This window comes from Stegostoma tigrinum, chromosome 6, assembly GCF_030684315.1.
Source record: "Stegostoma tigrinum isolate sSteTig4 chromosome 6, sSteTig4.hap1, whole genome shotgun sequence".
Lineage (NCBI taxonomy): Eukaryota > Metazoa > Chordata > Chondrichthyes > Orectolobiformes > Stegostomatidae > Stegostoma > Stegostoma tigrinum.
This window is the reverse complement of record NC_081359.1, coordinates 14,359,397-14,376,957: the sequence shown is the minus strand read 5'-3', so window position 1 is coordinate 14,376,957 and position 17,561 is coordinate 14,359,397. Positions and strand designations below refer to the sequence as shown.

Sequence of the window (17,561 nt, the reverse complement as noted above, 5' to 3'; positions counted from 1 at the left end):
TGGTGTGTGCATGAGTCAGTCAGTATTTTTATGTACTTGTGATTCATTCAGCAGTGGGTTTGAATGCATATACAATGTATTAGTGAATTTGTGTGTGTGTGTGTGTGTGTGCAGGTGCTTCAGACACGCTCTCATCTGCTTAACAGAACTTGTCCTTACCTTGAACAACTTCTCCTGTAACTCCTCGCACTTCCTACCAACTAAAGGGGTGGCTGGGCTATGGGCCTGGGCTATGCCTGCCTCTTTCTAGGATATGTGCTACAGTTCCTCTTCCACTGTTACACTGGCACCATCCCTCACCTCGTCCTCCTTTATATTGATTACTGTATTAGTGCTGTCTCTTGCTCCCATGAGGAGCTCGAACAGTTCATCCACTCACCAACACCTTTCACCCTGACCTCAAATTCACCTGGATCAGCTCCAACATCACCCCCGCTTCCTGGACCTTTCCATCTCCATCTCTAGCAACCAACTCAGCACTGACTTCTATTTCAAACCCACCGACTCCCAAAGCTACCTAGACTATCCCACCACTCACCCACCTTGCTGCAAAATGCGATCCTGTACTCCCTCTGCCTCCACCGTATGTGCTCCCGGTTTGAAGCGTTCCACTCTCAGACATCCCAGATGTCCTCCTGCTTCAAGGACTGTAACTTCCCCTCTCCGGTGATTCATAATGCCCTCAACCGCATTTCCTGCATTTCCCGCACACCTGCCCTCAAATCCCCTCCCCACAACAACCATAAGGATAGCATCCCCCTGGTCCTCACATGCCATCCCGCCAATCTCCACATCCAACGCATCATCTTCCACCATTTTCATCATCTGCAATCAGATCCCACCACCAAAGAGATATTCCCCTTCCCACCCATATCTGTTTTCCGTAGGGACCGCTTACACTGTGACTCCCTCGTCTGCTCCACACTGCCCACCAACCCTTGCACCACACCCAGCACCTTTCCCTGCAACTGTAGGAAGAACTAAATATGCCCCCACACCTCCCCACTCACCTTTGTCGAACACCTCAAATAATCACTCCAAGTCTGAATTGGATTCACCTGTACATCTTCTAACCTGATCTATTGCATCCATTCCCAACGTGCTCTCCTCTATATGGGTGAGACCAAGTGCAGAGTTGGTGACTGATTCGTGGAGCATCTGTGCTCTGGACATTCCAATCAACAACACCTTCCAGTTGCCAGCCATTTCAACTCCTCCTCCCACTCCCTTGGTGACATGTCCACCTTGAGCCTCCTCCACTGTCACGATGAGGCTACACAGAAACTGGAGGAACAGCACCTTATATATCTCCTCAGGAGCTTACAGCCCATTGGCCTCAACACAGAGTTCACCAGCTTCAAAGTCTCCCCACCCCCGGACCCATCCCATGACCAACCGTCCCTCTCACCCTACCTCCTTGACCTGACATTACCTGACCATCTTCCTTCTCACCTATGCACCTCACCCTCCCCACTGAACCATCGCTACAGCCCCCTCCCTGCATCCACCCATCACCATCCCACCTACCTTCCCTCAGCCCACCCCCTCCCTCTATTTATTTCTGAGCTCCATTCCCCTTCCCCATTTCTGAAGAAGGGTCCCAACCCGAAATGTTGACTTTCCAGCTTCTCAGACACTGTGCTCCTCAAGGTACACATTGTATCGACCTGTAATCATGAGTGTGTGCGTGAGCCAGATTAACTAAACTGTAGCAGAAGGTTTATGGGTGTGTGGGTAATTTAGTAATCTGTAAGAGTGGATTTGGCTGTGTGTAGTTGATTCAATGATCTCTAACAGTGAATTTGCGTTTGTCTGGGTCATTCAGCGATCTGTAAGAGTGGGTCTGTGTGCGGTGTCTGTGATTCAGTGATATGTGGCAATGGGATTTTTTTGTTTGACTGCCCTGTGATGAAAGATCTACCACAAACTTCTTAGGGCAGGTAGTGACGGACAGTAAATGCCAGTGAGGTGTGTGAATCATTGATTATTGATGTCAGCACACTGCACACCACAATGAACATCCAGTCTCAGCTCACTGGTCCCCAGGACCATTTACTTCATAACTGTCCAGACACCTCCTAAACTGTGGGATCCAACTTATCGTGTGGAATCTTTGGCCCGTGTAGGAGCCTCCTGACCATCATTCCCCTGAGAAACAGTACAGAGGACAGGAAAAGGGAGATGGGAAGGGAAGGTGCTGTGAAACAGAGTGTATTCCAGTCTAACCCTTTATCATTCTCCTTCTGTTTGTAGGGGGATCCTGGTCTCCCTGGTGTGACAGGTTTCCCGGTAAGTGTTTGGTTCTCAGGGGCATGGGCTGGGGAGGGGTGATGTGATGCTGTTTTCCAAATTCCTGCTCCCGTTCAGGAATCCAGTCAACCAGGAGCACAGAGGATCCAGCGACTGTCCAATAAAATCGACGGGAATTAGTGAGACTTTACATCCCAATCATTGACGGAAGATCGCAGTGGAAAGGGCTCATCCACCGCAAATAAGAGATGCTATTCCTATGGCCGCCGTGGCTGAGTGGGGTGGGGTGGTGGGGAGCGCGGTGATGGGCAGTCTCCACTCTGAATCAAATGTCTCTCTGCTTCAGCCAAATGACAACACCAAGCCATTGGCCTTATGTTCCTGACTGACTGACGAGGGAGTGCCACACTCTCTGTTGTGCTGCTTTTTGAATTTTGGACCCATCGGGTGAATGTAAAAACAAAATAATCCAATAGGAGTCTTTTGATGCCAGGGAGGGGAGTCCACCCCAGGGTTCTGGCCAATATTTATCCCTTAACCAACAAACACAATAAAAATCATTTGTCCATTATCGCATCGCTGTGATTTGTGGGAACCTGCAACACGCAAATTGGCTGCCATATATTTGATATCACAAGGTATGTAAAAACATTCTGAAAGGAGAGTCTTTGTTCCCTTTGCAGGGCGAACCGGGCATCCCTGGAGAGATAGGCTTCAGAGGTCCCCGAGGAGCAATGGGCCCACAGGTACGTATTGGTCTTAAGATTCGTCCCATCTGGGAATCATAGAGTTCCCATGGGATTTCATTGAATACGTTTTTCACTTGTTCCTGGTTTTAGTTTGGTTCTCAACGTGATTGCAACTTGCCCCCAACAGGGTCGGCCCGGGCCTCCAGGACCTCCAGGACCCAAGGTAGGAACTCAGCATTCAATGCAGGTGGCTGCTCAGGGAAATAATGTCAATTAAGCCCCATCTTTTACACTAAACCTTTAGAAATCACTGGTTAGGCCTCAGCTTGAGTATTTGTGACCAATTCTAGAATCCATGCTTTTAAAAGGATGTCAAGGCTTTGGAGAGAAGGCAGAGGAGATTCACAGAATGGTCCCAGGAATGAGGGACTGCAGCTACATGGAGAAAAGCTGAGACTGATCTCCTTAGGGCAGAGGATGAGGAGGTTTCATAGTGGTCTTCAAATTCTAAAAGGGTGTCAATAGATGGAATTTAAAGGTAAATTATTTTGGACAGGTTCGAGACCAAACAGAAGTGATTTAAAATTAAGAGGTCCAGAAGCGATGTGAGGACACTTTTTCTCATTCATTGAGTTCCTACATGTGACGTCGTATTGTATCGTGTGAAAGAGCTAGGAATGAATTAACCAGGAGCTAGCAACGTGTAAGTATTCTAGGAGAAACATTCATGGCTGCACTGGGAGGTCAGATTTTTTGTGCAACATGACCCTGATCTAAGTAGTTTACTAGCCAGTAGCATGGCAAGTTAGAATTTTCAAAAGAGCTTTATCTTTCCAGGTATAAAATATGATTATTTCAGAGATGTGGGACGAAGCAGGTAACTAGAACTCACAATATTGTGATCTGCAATGTGGTGCCTATGCAATGGAAGTTGATTTAGCACTTTTCAAGAAGAAATGGGATAAATATTTAATAGGGAGAGATTTGAAGGGGCAGGCAAAGGGCAGGATTGTGGGCAAGGATAGGAGTAGTGTTTGCTGTGACATTCACTGTATTGCTAGGTCCTTGTCCAGGATCTACCCAGTGAAACCTCTATCACAAAAATTCAGGGACAATGTCCACAGGGCACTTAGACGGGCTGTACGTGTGACCTACCCACTGCTAACCACATCTCAGAGCTGATACTCCCTGTCCAATACTGAGGGAGGACTGTACTATCAGATGATCAGTGCTGAGGGAACACTATACTGTCAGGGACTAAGTACTGTGGGAATACTGCTTTACTGGAGGATCAATACTGAGGGAGTACTACATTGTCAGAAGGTAAACTAAGGGAACCCTGCACTGTGAGGGATGCTGCCTTTCATATGATGCCTAACACCCTTTCTCTAGTGGAAGCAAAGGATCACTTTTCAAGGAAGAGCTGAGAATTCACCCTGGTACTGTAGCCAAACTCTCAGCGACACCCCTACCAACCAACATTACTGAGATGTTGATGGGGCCTTTCTGTATACAAACTCCCACTTTATAATAGTGACCACACTTCAAAAATTAGCTGTAAAACACTTTGGGACATCCTGATTTTGTGACTATGGAAATGCAAATCTTTGGGTAATCTTTAACATTGTTACTGGTTGCTTTACAGGGCAATGATGGAATCAGTTTCCAGGGGAGAACTGGTGACAAGGTCGGTGAACTAGTTCTCTTTACAAAAGTGTTTGTTATTGTTGAAAGGCACTGTGGGCCCCCATTTGATGTTGTCAATCTTTCCAGAATGCCCGCAAATCACAAAGTGGGGCTTGCAGCTCCCTGTTTCCAACTCACCCTGCTGCTTTCTGGTTTTAAATCCGATTGTGGCTCGCTTTGATCAGAGCTTCTGCCGCAAAGTCACTATTTTGGAAAATCTAGCAACATCCTTCCTTTTAGATCATAAAATGTCACAAATACTTCACTGCGTGAGAATTGTTGGACTTTGAACAGTTAAATAATTAAATTGAAGACTGATCAAAGAGCTTGGTTTTGAGGTTGCTGAAGGTAAGTATGAGATAGGGAGGAAGGTAGCACGGGGAAGGTTAAGGGGCAATAAAGCAGGAAGGGGTTGGGACATCACGAGGGATGGAGAGGAAGGCAGTGATTGAATTGTGAAGCAGCAAGAGAAGGGACGGAGGCATCTGGGAGTGAAAGGGAAGCACTGAGGGAGGAAGGTAATGAGTGAGGGGTAGGAGAGACTAAGAGTGGGAGAGGGGAGAAGGAGAGCAGCATGCAGCCAGGGAGAGACAGTGGGCAAGGGCAGAACTGTTTGAGATTGTTCACTCAGTTAAAATTCCTCCCTAACAGTGCTGTGGGCGTGCCTACAACAAGTAGACCACAGCAATGCCTTCTCAAGAATAAATGGGAATGGCAGTAAATGCTGCACTGTCCGAGATGCCAACATTCCCACAAATGATTGTAAAGACACAAACCTGGATTGGGTCACCCCTAATGCTTTGCAGCCAGCAACACTCACATTCCATGAATTAATAAAAAAAAATTGGAGCCCCTACAGTAGAGAGAAAGGAGAACTAATGCATTAATGACAAAAGCTAAATGTTCAGATAGAAGCATTGAGATTGTAGAGTGACGATCTGGGTGGGGTGCAATTCATGGTCACACATTGTACATCTTCTGTTTATCTCTCACTCTCTCCATTCCTCCTTCTCTATTTGTCTCTCTCTGTTTCATCAACACATCACATGAAAACTGAATGGTAATGACACTGAAGGGATGAAGGCTCTGATGATATTGTGTCATTCACACAGAGCTATTTCAGATGAATCAACATTCTGTTTTAGTCTCTTATCCTGCTGCAAATTCTAGTGCCTGTGCTCTTGTAACTCTGTCAGAGCAGCTTTGTCTGTTCTCTCCTTCTTATCTGTTTGTTTGAATTGTTGGCCCACAGGGAGAGCCAGGTTTTCCAGGTCCACCAGGAAGGACTTTTGATGACATCAGCCAGGTTTCTGCACCAGGGAATTACACAGGAGAAAAGGTAAAATTGCGACCAGGTTTGAATAGCTCCCACCACAAGCCAGTAAGAGCAGTTCAAGGATAAACCACAAGACATGTTCGCTGATGAAAATCTCACTGTCACCATAACTTGTGTGTCAGGCAGGAAAGAAACTTATAAACCAGCAGTGAAGTGTCTCTTTACTCAGATACAGAAGGTCATGCATTCTACTGAGCTTTGAGTCCAAAATCACATTCTCCAATGCAGTGTTGGAGGAGCAGTGCTGTGGGGGTACAGTTGCAGATGTAGTTCTGAGACAGCACCACACTGTCACTCTCACTTCGGATAAGATGTTAAATGTTTGTCTCCCATGGTAGTATTTGAAAATCAGGAAGTTCACCCTGTGTCCTGATCATATTAATCCCCCAATATAAAGCTCATATGAGGGCTTTGTTGCACACTGGACCCTTACTGGGACCTCTGAGTTTTCACTGGTCCGGTAGGGTTCTGAATATTTAGTCTACATAGGTGACGGCCTAGTGGTATTATCACTGGACAGTTAATCCAGAGACCCAGGTAACATTCTGGGGACTAGGGTTTGAATCCCGCCATGGCCGATGGTGGAATCTGAATTCAATAAAGATATCTGGAATTAATAGTCTAATGATGACCATGAAGACATTGCCGATTGTCGGAAGAAAAACATCTGGCTCACTAATGCCCCTTAGGGAAGGAAACTGCCATCCTTACCTGGTCTGGCCTATGTGTGACTTCAGATCCACAGCAATGTGGTTGACTCTCAACTGCCCTCTGGGCAATTAGGGATGGGCAATAAATGCTGCCTAGTCAGCAACGCCCTCATACCATTAATGAATAAAAAAAATCACTTTCTTCCCAACTTCACTTCACATTCCTTACCAACAGGTTTGCATTATAAAAAAATACGAGATTCATCAAATGTTCACCTCTGAAATGGGACTGAGGCACAGTGCTGAAACAGGGGTCTGCATACTTTGTCCTACTGCATTTTAATTAAGCTGCAGGTGATCAATGGTGATATTGCAGAAATTAGTTGAGTCCCTTTCTCAATCACTTGGATGAAGATTATTTCCCAAATGAAATAAGGAATTGGATGCGATGTAACGCCAATTATCTCATCTCATTAAAATTCCCATAATTAAATTCTGAATTCATACTTTTGGCAAAATCTCTTGATTTCTAATTAAATCTTCGTACTGTAGAATTACTGCAGTGATAATTTGTAATCATATTAAAACACAATTGTTACTCCAAATAGAACTTAAAATAATATTATTCAGTTTATGCTTATTGGTATATGGTTTTTGGAATATATTGTTTGGGATATAAAATGTGGAGGTGCTGGGGTTGGACTGGGGTGGACAAGGTTGGAAACCTCACAACACCAGGCTATGGTCCAACAGGTTTATTTGGAAACACAAGGATTTATGAGTATATATTTAGCTTAAATTTCATGAGTAAGTATAAATTTATGTGACTATGCTGTTTATTATTTTGTCTCTTTACCAATGCGTTCATGCCTTTTTTTATATATTGATATTATCACATGCATTCTACTATATTTTGCATTGTGAATCCTATGTTAACATTTATAACGATGCACCTCCTGCATAATTACTTCATTTTGTAATTGCATACGTGTGCCAGTAGAGGTGCTGCAACACGACCTGTGATACAATGGTGCAGATACAGTGTGACAATTTAACATCTGTTATAAATGTTGACATAGGAATCTTTAATGCAAAATGAAAATAGATGGAATAGGTGACTTGAAAGTGCACCTGAACTACATCTGAGCATTGGTTCCCAATATTCCCATCCATTAACTCCAGTTCAACTGGACTGCTGTTAGTCCAGACACCCGCTGATTGACTGCCTCAACTAAATAAAAAACTAAACCAAATAATGGATATCATGCATAAGTATTGGCATATTCATGTAGAAATAAAATTTTTCTATTTGTTTTGGGTGAATCTCAGTCATAAGAACATAAGAGATGGAAGCAAGAGTAGGCCATCTGGCCCCTCAAGCTTTCTCGGCCTGTCAATAAGTTCATGGCTGCTCTTTTGGTGGACTTGGCTCCACTTCCTCGCCTGCTCACCGTAACTCTTAATTCCTTTACTGTTCAAAAATCTATCTATCTTTGCCTTAAAAACATGCAATGAGGTAGTCTCAACTGCTTCACTGGGCAGGGAATTCCACAGATTTACAACACTTTGGGTGAAGAAGTTCCTCCTCAACTCCATCCTAAATCTGCTCCCCCTTACTTTGAGGCTATGCCCCCAGTTCTAGTTTCACCCACCAGTGGAAACAACGTCCCTTCTCCATCTTGTCTATTGCCTTCATAAATTTTATATGCTTCTGTCACATCCCCCAGTCATTCTTCTCACTCCTCATTTCTTGTTTTCCATTCCTTGCTCAGGGTGACAGAGGAGATCAAGGATTTGAAGGAGAATTAGGTGGCCCTGGGGAACCGGTGAGTTTCACAATGTAGAGCCTGAGGTGGGTTCACATGCTTGGATTGTTTAATGTGATTCCAGATCCAACAACACTACTGCCTTTCAAATTCTCATTGTGGAATACAAACATCATGTTGTATTCAGATCATCCACTGAATGTGTTAGGAACACTATATTTGTAATTGTTGTTTTGTTTAGGGAGTTCCAGGTCCAAAGGGTGAGAAAGGAGAAGAAGGAATCATGGGCCCTCCAGGATTAAGGGTATGTGATATCTGATCTGAAACACTTGTTCCAAAATTAGACCATTTTTACTGCTTTTAGCCTTAAAATGAACTCCTTATTGTTATAGGGTGCAAGTGGCTTGGATGGACCCCCAGGTTCTGAAGGCCACAAAGTGAGTATACAATCTACATAGAAATATGACTGTACTTTTGCACATTCACTGTAACCTTCCTATCCCTTCCTCAAAGCAATGTCTGCCTTTGTGTTTTATTATAGCCTGAGATGGAACTTGCTTTCACTTTATCAGAGTGTGGAACCTTCCAAGATAGTTAAATTAACATACGGTCAAAGTAAAATACAAGAAAATATTCTCAGTAATAGAAAATGAGTTGGAAAAAGTGGTTTAGAAAGTAGATTGTGATTTTAATTTTTGTCAAGATATCGGTTAGTATGTGCACTTCATCTTGTCATAGATTCGGAGCGTTGAACAATGGTAGCCTGATAAAGACTTACTGGCCCATTCAGCTTGTCTTACACAAATATGATATTTAAAAATATGAATATTTCTTGCCTCACCCAAAACTGTGATCCCAGAGCAGTTGAGAGAAGCTAATCAAATGCCCAGGTCCAATTGGGACTGAAAAAATATTAGAGAAATTCCTATCTAACCCATTTATTAAAATGAGACAGCCTGGGATATCAGTCTAAATCTGAATTCCAGCAGAATTTAGCATTTTTTAAGAGGTGATTTCATCCTAAGGCAGAACCAGGTCTAGCTCTCATTTGAAGGAATGCAAAGAATTAGAAATTCCAGGGATTCACTATTTAGCAGGAAAAGAATCGCCTAATGACATCTCACTTGCATCTGGCTTTACTTAAAATGATGGCCACACCATTCTCTAATCCTTCTTAACCTCTAAAACTGCAGCAAGCTAATAAATTTATTCCCTTCAACATAGGGAATATAAAGCACCTCTTTACAAAGTCTAAGATAATAAAATGTGAGGCTGGATGAACACAGCAGGCCAAGCAGCATCTCAGGAGCACAAAAGCTGACGTTTCGGGCCTAGACCCTTCATCAGAGCCTCTGATGAAGGGTCTAGGCCCGAAACGTCAGCTTTTGTGCTCCTGAGATGCTGCTTGGCCTGCTGTGTTCATCCAGCCTCACATTTTATTATCTTGGAATCTCCAGCATCTGCAGTTCCCATTATCTCTTTACAAAGTCTCCTTGGTTTAGAGCAGATTCTTCCTTTTTAGACACAGTCTAAAACTAAAGACAGTAAAAGATGCCTTTAAATGTGTCCACCATTAGAATAGGTAAAGTGCCGTTTCAAAAGTGCATTTCATCATAGCGTATGTGACACACAGATAACAGAAATAAGACTTACATTCATTCATTGTTTGTCTTCTCTTATACAATTTTTATAGAATCTTTGAACATTTCTTAAATTCTTAACTTATTTTATCAATTTATACCTGAGACGTGGCATTTATAATCATACTGTCATAAGCCCAGCATTGTGACTAACCTTCACACTGAATGGTTGAATGAATTGAATCCATCTGAACAATCTTGCATTTCGAGTTTTAAGCTTTCAAGAAAAAATATTTCTTGCAAACAGGAAATTCTGTTAGCTCCGTGCCTGCAGTCTGTTACTCCAAACAAAATTAACGTTAATTTGAGCTGATAGCCCTCAATATTTATATTCAAGATTTTACTTCAAACAGAAGGAACAAAAATCAACTAATTTTGGTTTCACACTGCATTCCTTTGTGTCAGTGACTGAAATTAAAATGAGTTATTCCTGACTCCAGGGTCAGTACTTTTGAATCAGTCATTGGATTCTTCCTGAGATGCTAGTTCAAATAAATATTCTAGCATTCTACTTCAATAAAGTCATCTTCGAGGCATGAATGAGAAACATGATTCCACAATCTGCTTCAGGTCTGATTCCCCACTTCCAATTGTTCTTCCCTGTTTGTTACAATTGCTCCACTGATGTCCATTTCCTCAAATTGGAAGAGAAACTGATTTCAGTTAAACAGCAATACTTCACTGGAACATCCATTATTTTGCACTATTACATCAGGTTAAAAAGTCTATTTTCAGAGGCCCATTAACTGAACTGTTGTTATGAGCTTTGTATGTCTATTGTGTCTGAAACAACATGATTTGAACTTTTTGACCATTTTATTTCATCCAAATCTATCAAATCTTCTTGCTCATAGAACTGGATATCAGTGCAACAAGAAGGGTGTCATATTCAAATCTCAATTGCTTCATGCCCAAAGGTTTTGATGATTCTAATTGAATGTTAATTTCCTGCACCTCAAATTCAATACATTTCCCACCTCCTCCATCTGAATGGAGGTCTTGCTCCTCTTCATAAGAGCCCCAGGGTATTTCCCCACTTCACAGTCTATGGCAAACAATCTGGGAAGTGTTGATACTTCCTGACTATCGTTTGACAAATCTATATTCGTTCAGAAAAAAAATATGTGTAGGAGGACACTCAAGACGCCGTCTGTATTCCATAAGACCATAAGACATAGGAGTGGAAGGAAGGCCATTTGGCCCATCAAGTCCACTCCGCCTTTTAAATCATGGCTGATGGGCATTTCAACACCACTTCCCTGCACTCTCCCCGTAGCCCCTGATTCCTTTTGAGATCAAGAATTTGTCGATCTCTGCCTTGAAGGCATCTCCAACGTCCCAGCCTCCACTGCACTCTGCGGCAATGAATTCCATAAGCCCACCACTCTCTGGCTGAAGAAATGTCGTCTCATTTCAGTTTTAAATTTACCCCCTCTAATTTTAAGGCTGTGCCCACGGGTCCTAGTCTCCCCACCTAACGGAAACAACTTCCTAGCATCCACCCCTTCTAAACCATACATTATCTTGTAAGTTTCTATTAGATCTCCCCTCAACCTTCTGAACTCTAATGAGTACAATCCCAGGATCCTTAGCCGTTCATCATATGCTAAACCTACCATTCCAGGGATCATCCATGTGAATCTCCGCTGGACACGCTCCAGGGCTAGTATGTCCTTCCTGAGGTGTGGGGCCAAAAATTGGGCACGGTATTCTAAATGGGGCCTAACTAGAGCCTTATAAAGCCTCAGAAGCACATCACTGCTTTTATATTCCAATCCTCTTGAGATAAACTACAACATTACATTCGCTTTCTTAATTACGGACTCTACCTGCAAGTTAACCTTTAAAGAATCCTGGACCAACACTCCCAGATCCCTTTGCACTTCTGATTTGCAAATTTTCTCACCATTTAGAAAATAGTCCATACCTGTATTCTTTTTTCCAAAGTGTAAAACCTCACATTTACTCACATTGAATTTCATCAGCCATTTCCTGGGCCACTCTCCTAAACTGTCTAAATCTTTCTGCAGCTTCCCCACCTCGTCAGTACTACCTGCCTGTCCACCTATCTTCGTATCATCGGCAAACTTTGCCAGAATGCCCCCAGTCCCTTCACCCAGATCATTAATATATAAGATGAACAGCTGTGGCTCCAACACTGAACCCTGTGGGACACCGCTTGTCACTGGTTGCCATTCCGAGAAAGAGCCTTTTATCCCAACTCTCTGCCTTCTATCAGACAGCCAATCCTCAATCCAAGCCAGTAGCTCACCTCGAACACCATGGGTCCTCACCTTGCTCAGCAGCCTCCCGTGAGGCACTGTATCAAAGGCCTTTTGGAAGTCTAGATAGATAACATCCACTGGGTTTCCCTGGTCTAACATACTTGTTACCTCTTCAAAGAATTCTAACAGGTTTGTCAGGCACGACGTCCCCTTACTAAAACCATGCTGACTTGTTTTAATCTGACCCTGCACTTCCAGGAATTTAGAAATCTCATCCTTGACAATGGATTCTAGAATTTTACCAACTACCGAGGTTAGGCTAATCGGCCTATAATTTTCCATCTTTTGCCTTGATCCTTTCTTAAACAAGAGAGTTACAACAGCGATTTTCCAATCATCTGGGACTTTCCCTGACTCCTTGATTCCTCTCATTGTATAAGAGCTGCGTCCATACCCTTACTCTTCCTTTCACTGGGCAACATTGGCATTTCCAGAGCACAGTATGGAAGATCTGGACATGATGCTATCATAGAAATTGCTCAACAATATTTAGTGATTTATGTTCATTTAATTAGACGGAGTTTTACTGCACTCCCTTTTTGCCTGCACATTGGTTAACATCACTATTTCCTAAATCGAAATTCAAACTTGATGGATAAATCTGCTGTAAGACAACAAACAGCTGTTTCATTTTCTTTTAACTGAACAGACTATGGCCCATGTGTTTTTAATAGCAAAGTTATGCTTTCCAAGTTGAGTAGGGCTTCAGATTCAGATTTCACCCCTTGCTTCGGCGAAAGCAGTGATTTCTCGATCATCATTAGGGTCTTCCTCTGAATTGACCTACTAATTAGATCTTCAAAAACTGGGGACTGAGGTCCTGGTTTGATTTCATGTATTCCCACCATCTGATGTGCAAGGCATGTTTTACAGAATTGCACTATGTCCTTATCAAGTCTTAGCCAGGCAAAATATTAGTTTGTAATGCTTGTGTTTTCCATATCCCCACAAGAGCTGCCATAGAAACTTCATGTGCTGCTCATAATATCTCCTTGTGATATCTGGGCTGTGCCACTATCTCATGAATTTCTTATCTGCAGATCTGTGATGGTATCTCCTCTTTGTCTGCAAAACTCTGTTCTTAATGCAATTGTATTCTGGAACACCTTCAGGCCCAGTATCAGCGTGAGCTGCTTGTTCAATTCCAGGATGTGCTTCCTGACCTTCAATTACTGAAGACATACCAAATACTTACTTTAAATTATCCTTATCTTGAAGAACAGTTTCAGTTACACAAACATTTTTGTCCATTATATTACTATGACTTCTGGTGATGAACTTTGTTTAGCCATTGGTCTGATCATACCCCAAAAGATGGGAAAATACCTGGAACTTGTTCTCATTCCATTTCCTTAAACTCCTTGAGACTTTCTGCCATTATGGATGAGGATATAACCTTCATTCCAGCCAAATCATAAATCAAGAATAGGTCTATTCCATTAGCATGTAATTTCTCAGCAAATCCTACTACCACTAGTTCAGACAAGTCATGCTCCCACTGCACTTTGTACTATGGAACTGGGATGTGCTGCCTCCTTATCACATTTACTAACACATGGTTTTCATTGAACTCTCTAGAGGCAAATAGGTCTCCAGCAAAAGAGTTTGACTAGTTTCAGTCACTAAATATAACCACAGTGTTTGCTGATAAACCTTCCCTTTGACAAAAAGCCACCATCCCATGGACATTCCTTACAATTTGTAGTATTTTGAACAACTTTATTGCATGGAAGCACTTCATAGAATCCTTACAGTGTGGAAGCAGGCCATTTGGCCCATTGTGTCCATACCAACCCTCTGAAAAGCATCCTGACTAGACCCACCCAATCCCTATGAGCCTGTATTGCCCATGGTTAATCTACCTAATCTGAATATCCCTGGACACTATGAGCAATTTAGCATGGCCAATCCACTTAAGCTGCACATCTTTGGATTGTGGGAGGAAACCCCCTCAGACACAGGGAGAGTGTACAATTCCACACAGACAGTCACCCAAGGCTGGAATCAAACCCAGGTTCCTGGCACTGTGAGGCAGAAGCTCTAACCACTGAGCCACCATGCACCCTTTAGTCCTTTGTTTTTTATCTCCATCTCAGAACATTCCTTTGTGATCGGAGGAAGAGATCTTGTGGCACTTCCAACCATTATTTCTTTACCCTGACTACTTACCTTCCTTTCACTCTCCCATCGTCTGCTCTGCTTGTGTTTATAGGAGTGACAGAAAAAAGGTTCAATTTTTAAGGATCAGCTCATAATCATTAACCGTGACTCTTGCCAGTCTAACAGTCTGCAACACCTTAGGTGTCAGTGTGGGTTCTTATTACAAAAGTTAATATGTTTCAAATTCTTCCAAGAGAATGATCTCTCTCATAACTTGTCAACTTGCTCTGCGTAGCCGATGTCCACTTTTCTGTCAGCATATTTATTTGTCATCACTGGTTTGTCAATTGCTATGCAGCATGTTTCCAGGTTCTTTCCTCAAATTTCAATAGGGCTTGTAGAAACTTAAACATTTCCTTATTGGTCGTTAGATCATGTCAAGAACTTTCTCCATCAGAGAAAGTTTCTTTGAGTTCTGGGTCTTCTTTATCAGTGTGTCATTTTAAGCTTCTATTATTCTTTTCTCTTACTCTTGCTTGAAATTTGAGTTCCAACCTTCCAGTTTCCATTTCCATTCCACCTCCCTTTAATTTCCCAGTCTATCTCTAGCTTCTTCAATTTTTCACACATTTAAACTTCACGTAGAGCCACCACTATCTCCGTATTAAGAGTCCTTGCTCAGGCTAGCACAGCTGTAAGTGAATTTCTGTGCCTTCACCAAATGCTCTCTTTCCTCAACTGATATCTCTCCCTTGGACACCTAAAGCAAACAACTAACTTAATATTACCTTAACTTCAGTGCAAATATAAGTGATCCCTAAACTCAATTCCCATTAGTTTTCTAGCCAACTTCCTTACTTGACAGTTTAACACTTCATCCTCCACGCTCTTGCACACTAATGCACAGACTCACTGGCTCCCTGGATTGTCCTGTCTTTTGCCCTCTACATTTTTTCAATGATTTTGTTTTGAATTGGTAATACCCATCTCTACTTCAGAATTGTAAAACCTTATTAAAACGCATGCACACAAAATATACTTCCTGACTGGAAAAATGATTAACTATGTCTACTATTTCTTAACACAAAATTAGGAAAGGATAAACTAAACTTAAAAGTTATACATTGACCTTAATTTCTGTACAGTTCTAACGATCAGCTAGAGCTCAGTAGAAGAAACATCAGTTTTAGGAAGCCCTGCCTCCAACATCTGAATGTATAACCCTAACCCTAATCTGTGTATCTAGAACATCTGTCTCAGTGAGCACCTGTCCTCTAGACTTGCCTAGAACATCTGGATTAGAAAGTCTTTACTCCTATGAGAATTCTAGATAATGGGCTCCATTGAACTATGAATGCAAAGAAGATATTAACTCAACAAATGAGACAACTCTGCTCTAAACTGGTTTTAATTTGTACCATTAGGGAATCATCCCATTCCACTAAATTCAATGTACTCCTGATAACTTGACACTTTTTGTTTGTCATTTTCAGGGTCTCCCAGGTATCCCAGGTTTTCCGGGGAGCCACGGTCAGCCAGGAATGAAGGTAATTTGCGTTAGGTTCCAATTTCATTAGGTCCTATTTCTGATCATTAGATGAAATTGAGAGTTGTCATGATTATGTCAAACGTATTCTCTCAGGTAAAAGTTGATCCATTAGCCAACATCATATATAGCTATATATCTCCCCTGCAGGTTTGTGGGATCTTGGAGTATGCAGATTGACTGCTGCATTTCCTTCATTGTGGCAGTGACCACATGTTAAAAATACTTCACTGGCTGGAAAGTGCCTTGGATCATGAAAGACACTATATAAGTGTAAATTCTTCTTTCATCCTCTCTTTCCCAGCTTATGACTGACAGTGTCATTTCTCCGTGTTCACGCACACTGGTTTGTTCTCGTTCCTTTTGTGGCCTTTCTGGCCATGGATATAATGTATCCCAAAGGTTCTGGGACCCCAGTCTCAGGGGGTCTGAAATCACCACTACCTGGCAGACAGACTGGCTGCTTGATTGGTGGCCTCTGGGCTCCCTATCAGTGGAGATGGCAAGGCGTCGAAGCTGGCAATTTATTGCAGAGGGCTGGAAGCTCTGACACCTCTGCAGCGCCATTTGGGAGAGGTGGACACAGCTGAGGTAGGTAGGTAGGAGACCACACCTCTCACTTGGTGCCTTCGGAAGGTGGTTCACTGTGATTTAAAGATGGCTGCATGCATTGTTACTGTCTCTGCACGTATTGTAGTGGTGTAGCGACCACAGACATATGGAAACACAGCTTTACAGCCAATTTTCTGAAATCACTGGACCTGACAGTGTGGTGCAACAGAGGTGTCAGCGTGTGTTGTCGGTACTGCCAAGACTTCCATGCAATTGGTGCCTGTGAGACGAACAAGAAAAAGCAGTACACTCCAAAAGGTTAAGCCACACATCAAGGAATGCGACTTTGCAGTTGGTGGTAGGAAAGAAGCAAAGGGAGTGTACAGCAGATGGACAGCCAGTGGCGTGGTGAAAATGCTCTGCTGCGCAGGGAGCATTAATGTGACACCATTGCCATCATCTGAGCATGTGCAGGCAGCTGGCGGCCATGTTTGTCAGTCATCTTGTAACTAGCAACGCCAGGGCCACTCAACTCCTGACCTCATGACAGCCTTGGTTCAAGCACAGACAAAAGTGCTGAATTCTGGAGGTGAGGTGAGAGTGACGGCCCATGACATCGAGGCTGAATTTGACCCAGTGGGGCATCAAGGAACTTGGGCAAAACTAGAGTCAATAGGCATCTGGGACAAACATTCTGTTGGTTGGAGTCATACCTGACATATAGGAAGATGGTCATGGTTGTTGAAGGTCAATCATTTCAGCTCCAGGAGATCTGGGCCCAAACATCTTCAGCTGCTTCAATGACCTTCCCTTCAGCACAAGGTCAGAAGTGGGGATGTTCATCACAATGTTCAGCACCATTCATAACTCTTCAAATACTGAACCAGTTAGTGTTCAAATGCAACAAGATTTTGACAATATCCAGGGTTGAGCTGATAAGTAGCAAGTAATATTCGTGCCACATAGATGCCAAGTAATGACTCTCCAATTAGAGACACTCTAACCACCATCCCTTGACATTCATCGGTGTTTCTATCACTGAATTCCCCACTGTCAACATC

The 17,561-nt window shown here is 42.8% G+C and overlaps 1 protein-coding gene across 1 annotated transcript in view; it reads left to right on the top strand.

The window, feature by feature from the left end:
- The window catches only part of LOC125453227 (collagen alpha-2(IV) chain), a 195,852-nt gene that overhangs the window by 96,560 nt on the left and 81,731 nt on the right, over window positions 1–17,561 (top strand). Inside the window, exons 9-17 of the mRNA XM_059646445.1 lie at window positions 2,254–2,289; window positions 2,934–2,996; window positions 3,127–3,162; window positions 4,585–4,626; window positions 5,878–5,964; window positions 8,384–8,437; window positions 8,619–8,681; window positions 8,770–8,814; window positions 15,896–15,949. Of these exons, the coding sequence (XP_059502428.1) occupies window positions 2,254–2,289; window positions 2,934–2,996; window positions 3,127–3,162; window positions 4,585–4,626; window positions 5,878–5,964; window positions 8,384–8,437; window positions 8,619–8,681; window positions 8,770–8,814; window positions 15,896–15,949 (480 nt within the window). The remainder of the gene's footprint in view (window positions 1–2,253; window positions 2,290–2,933; window positions 2,997–3,126; window positions 3,163–4,584; window positions 4,627–5,877; window positions 5,965–8,383; window positions 8,438–8,618; window positions 8,682–8,769; window positions 8,815–15,895; window positions 15,950–17,561) is intronic.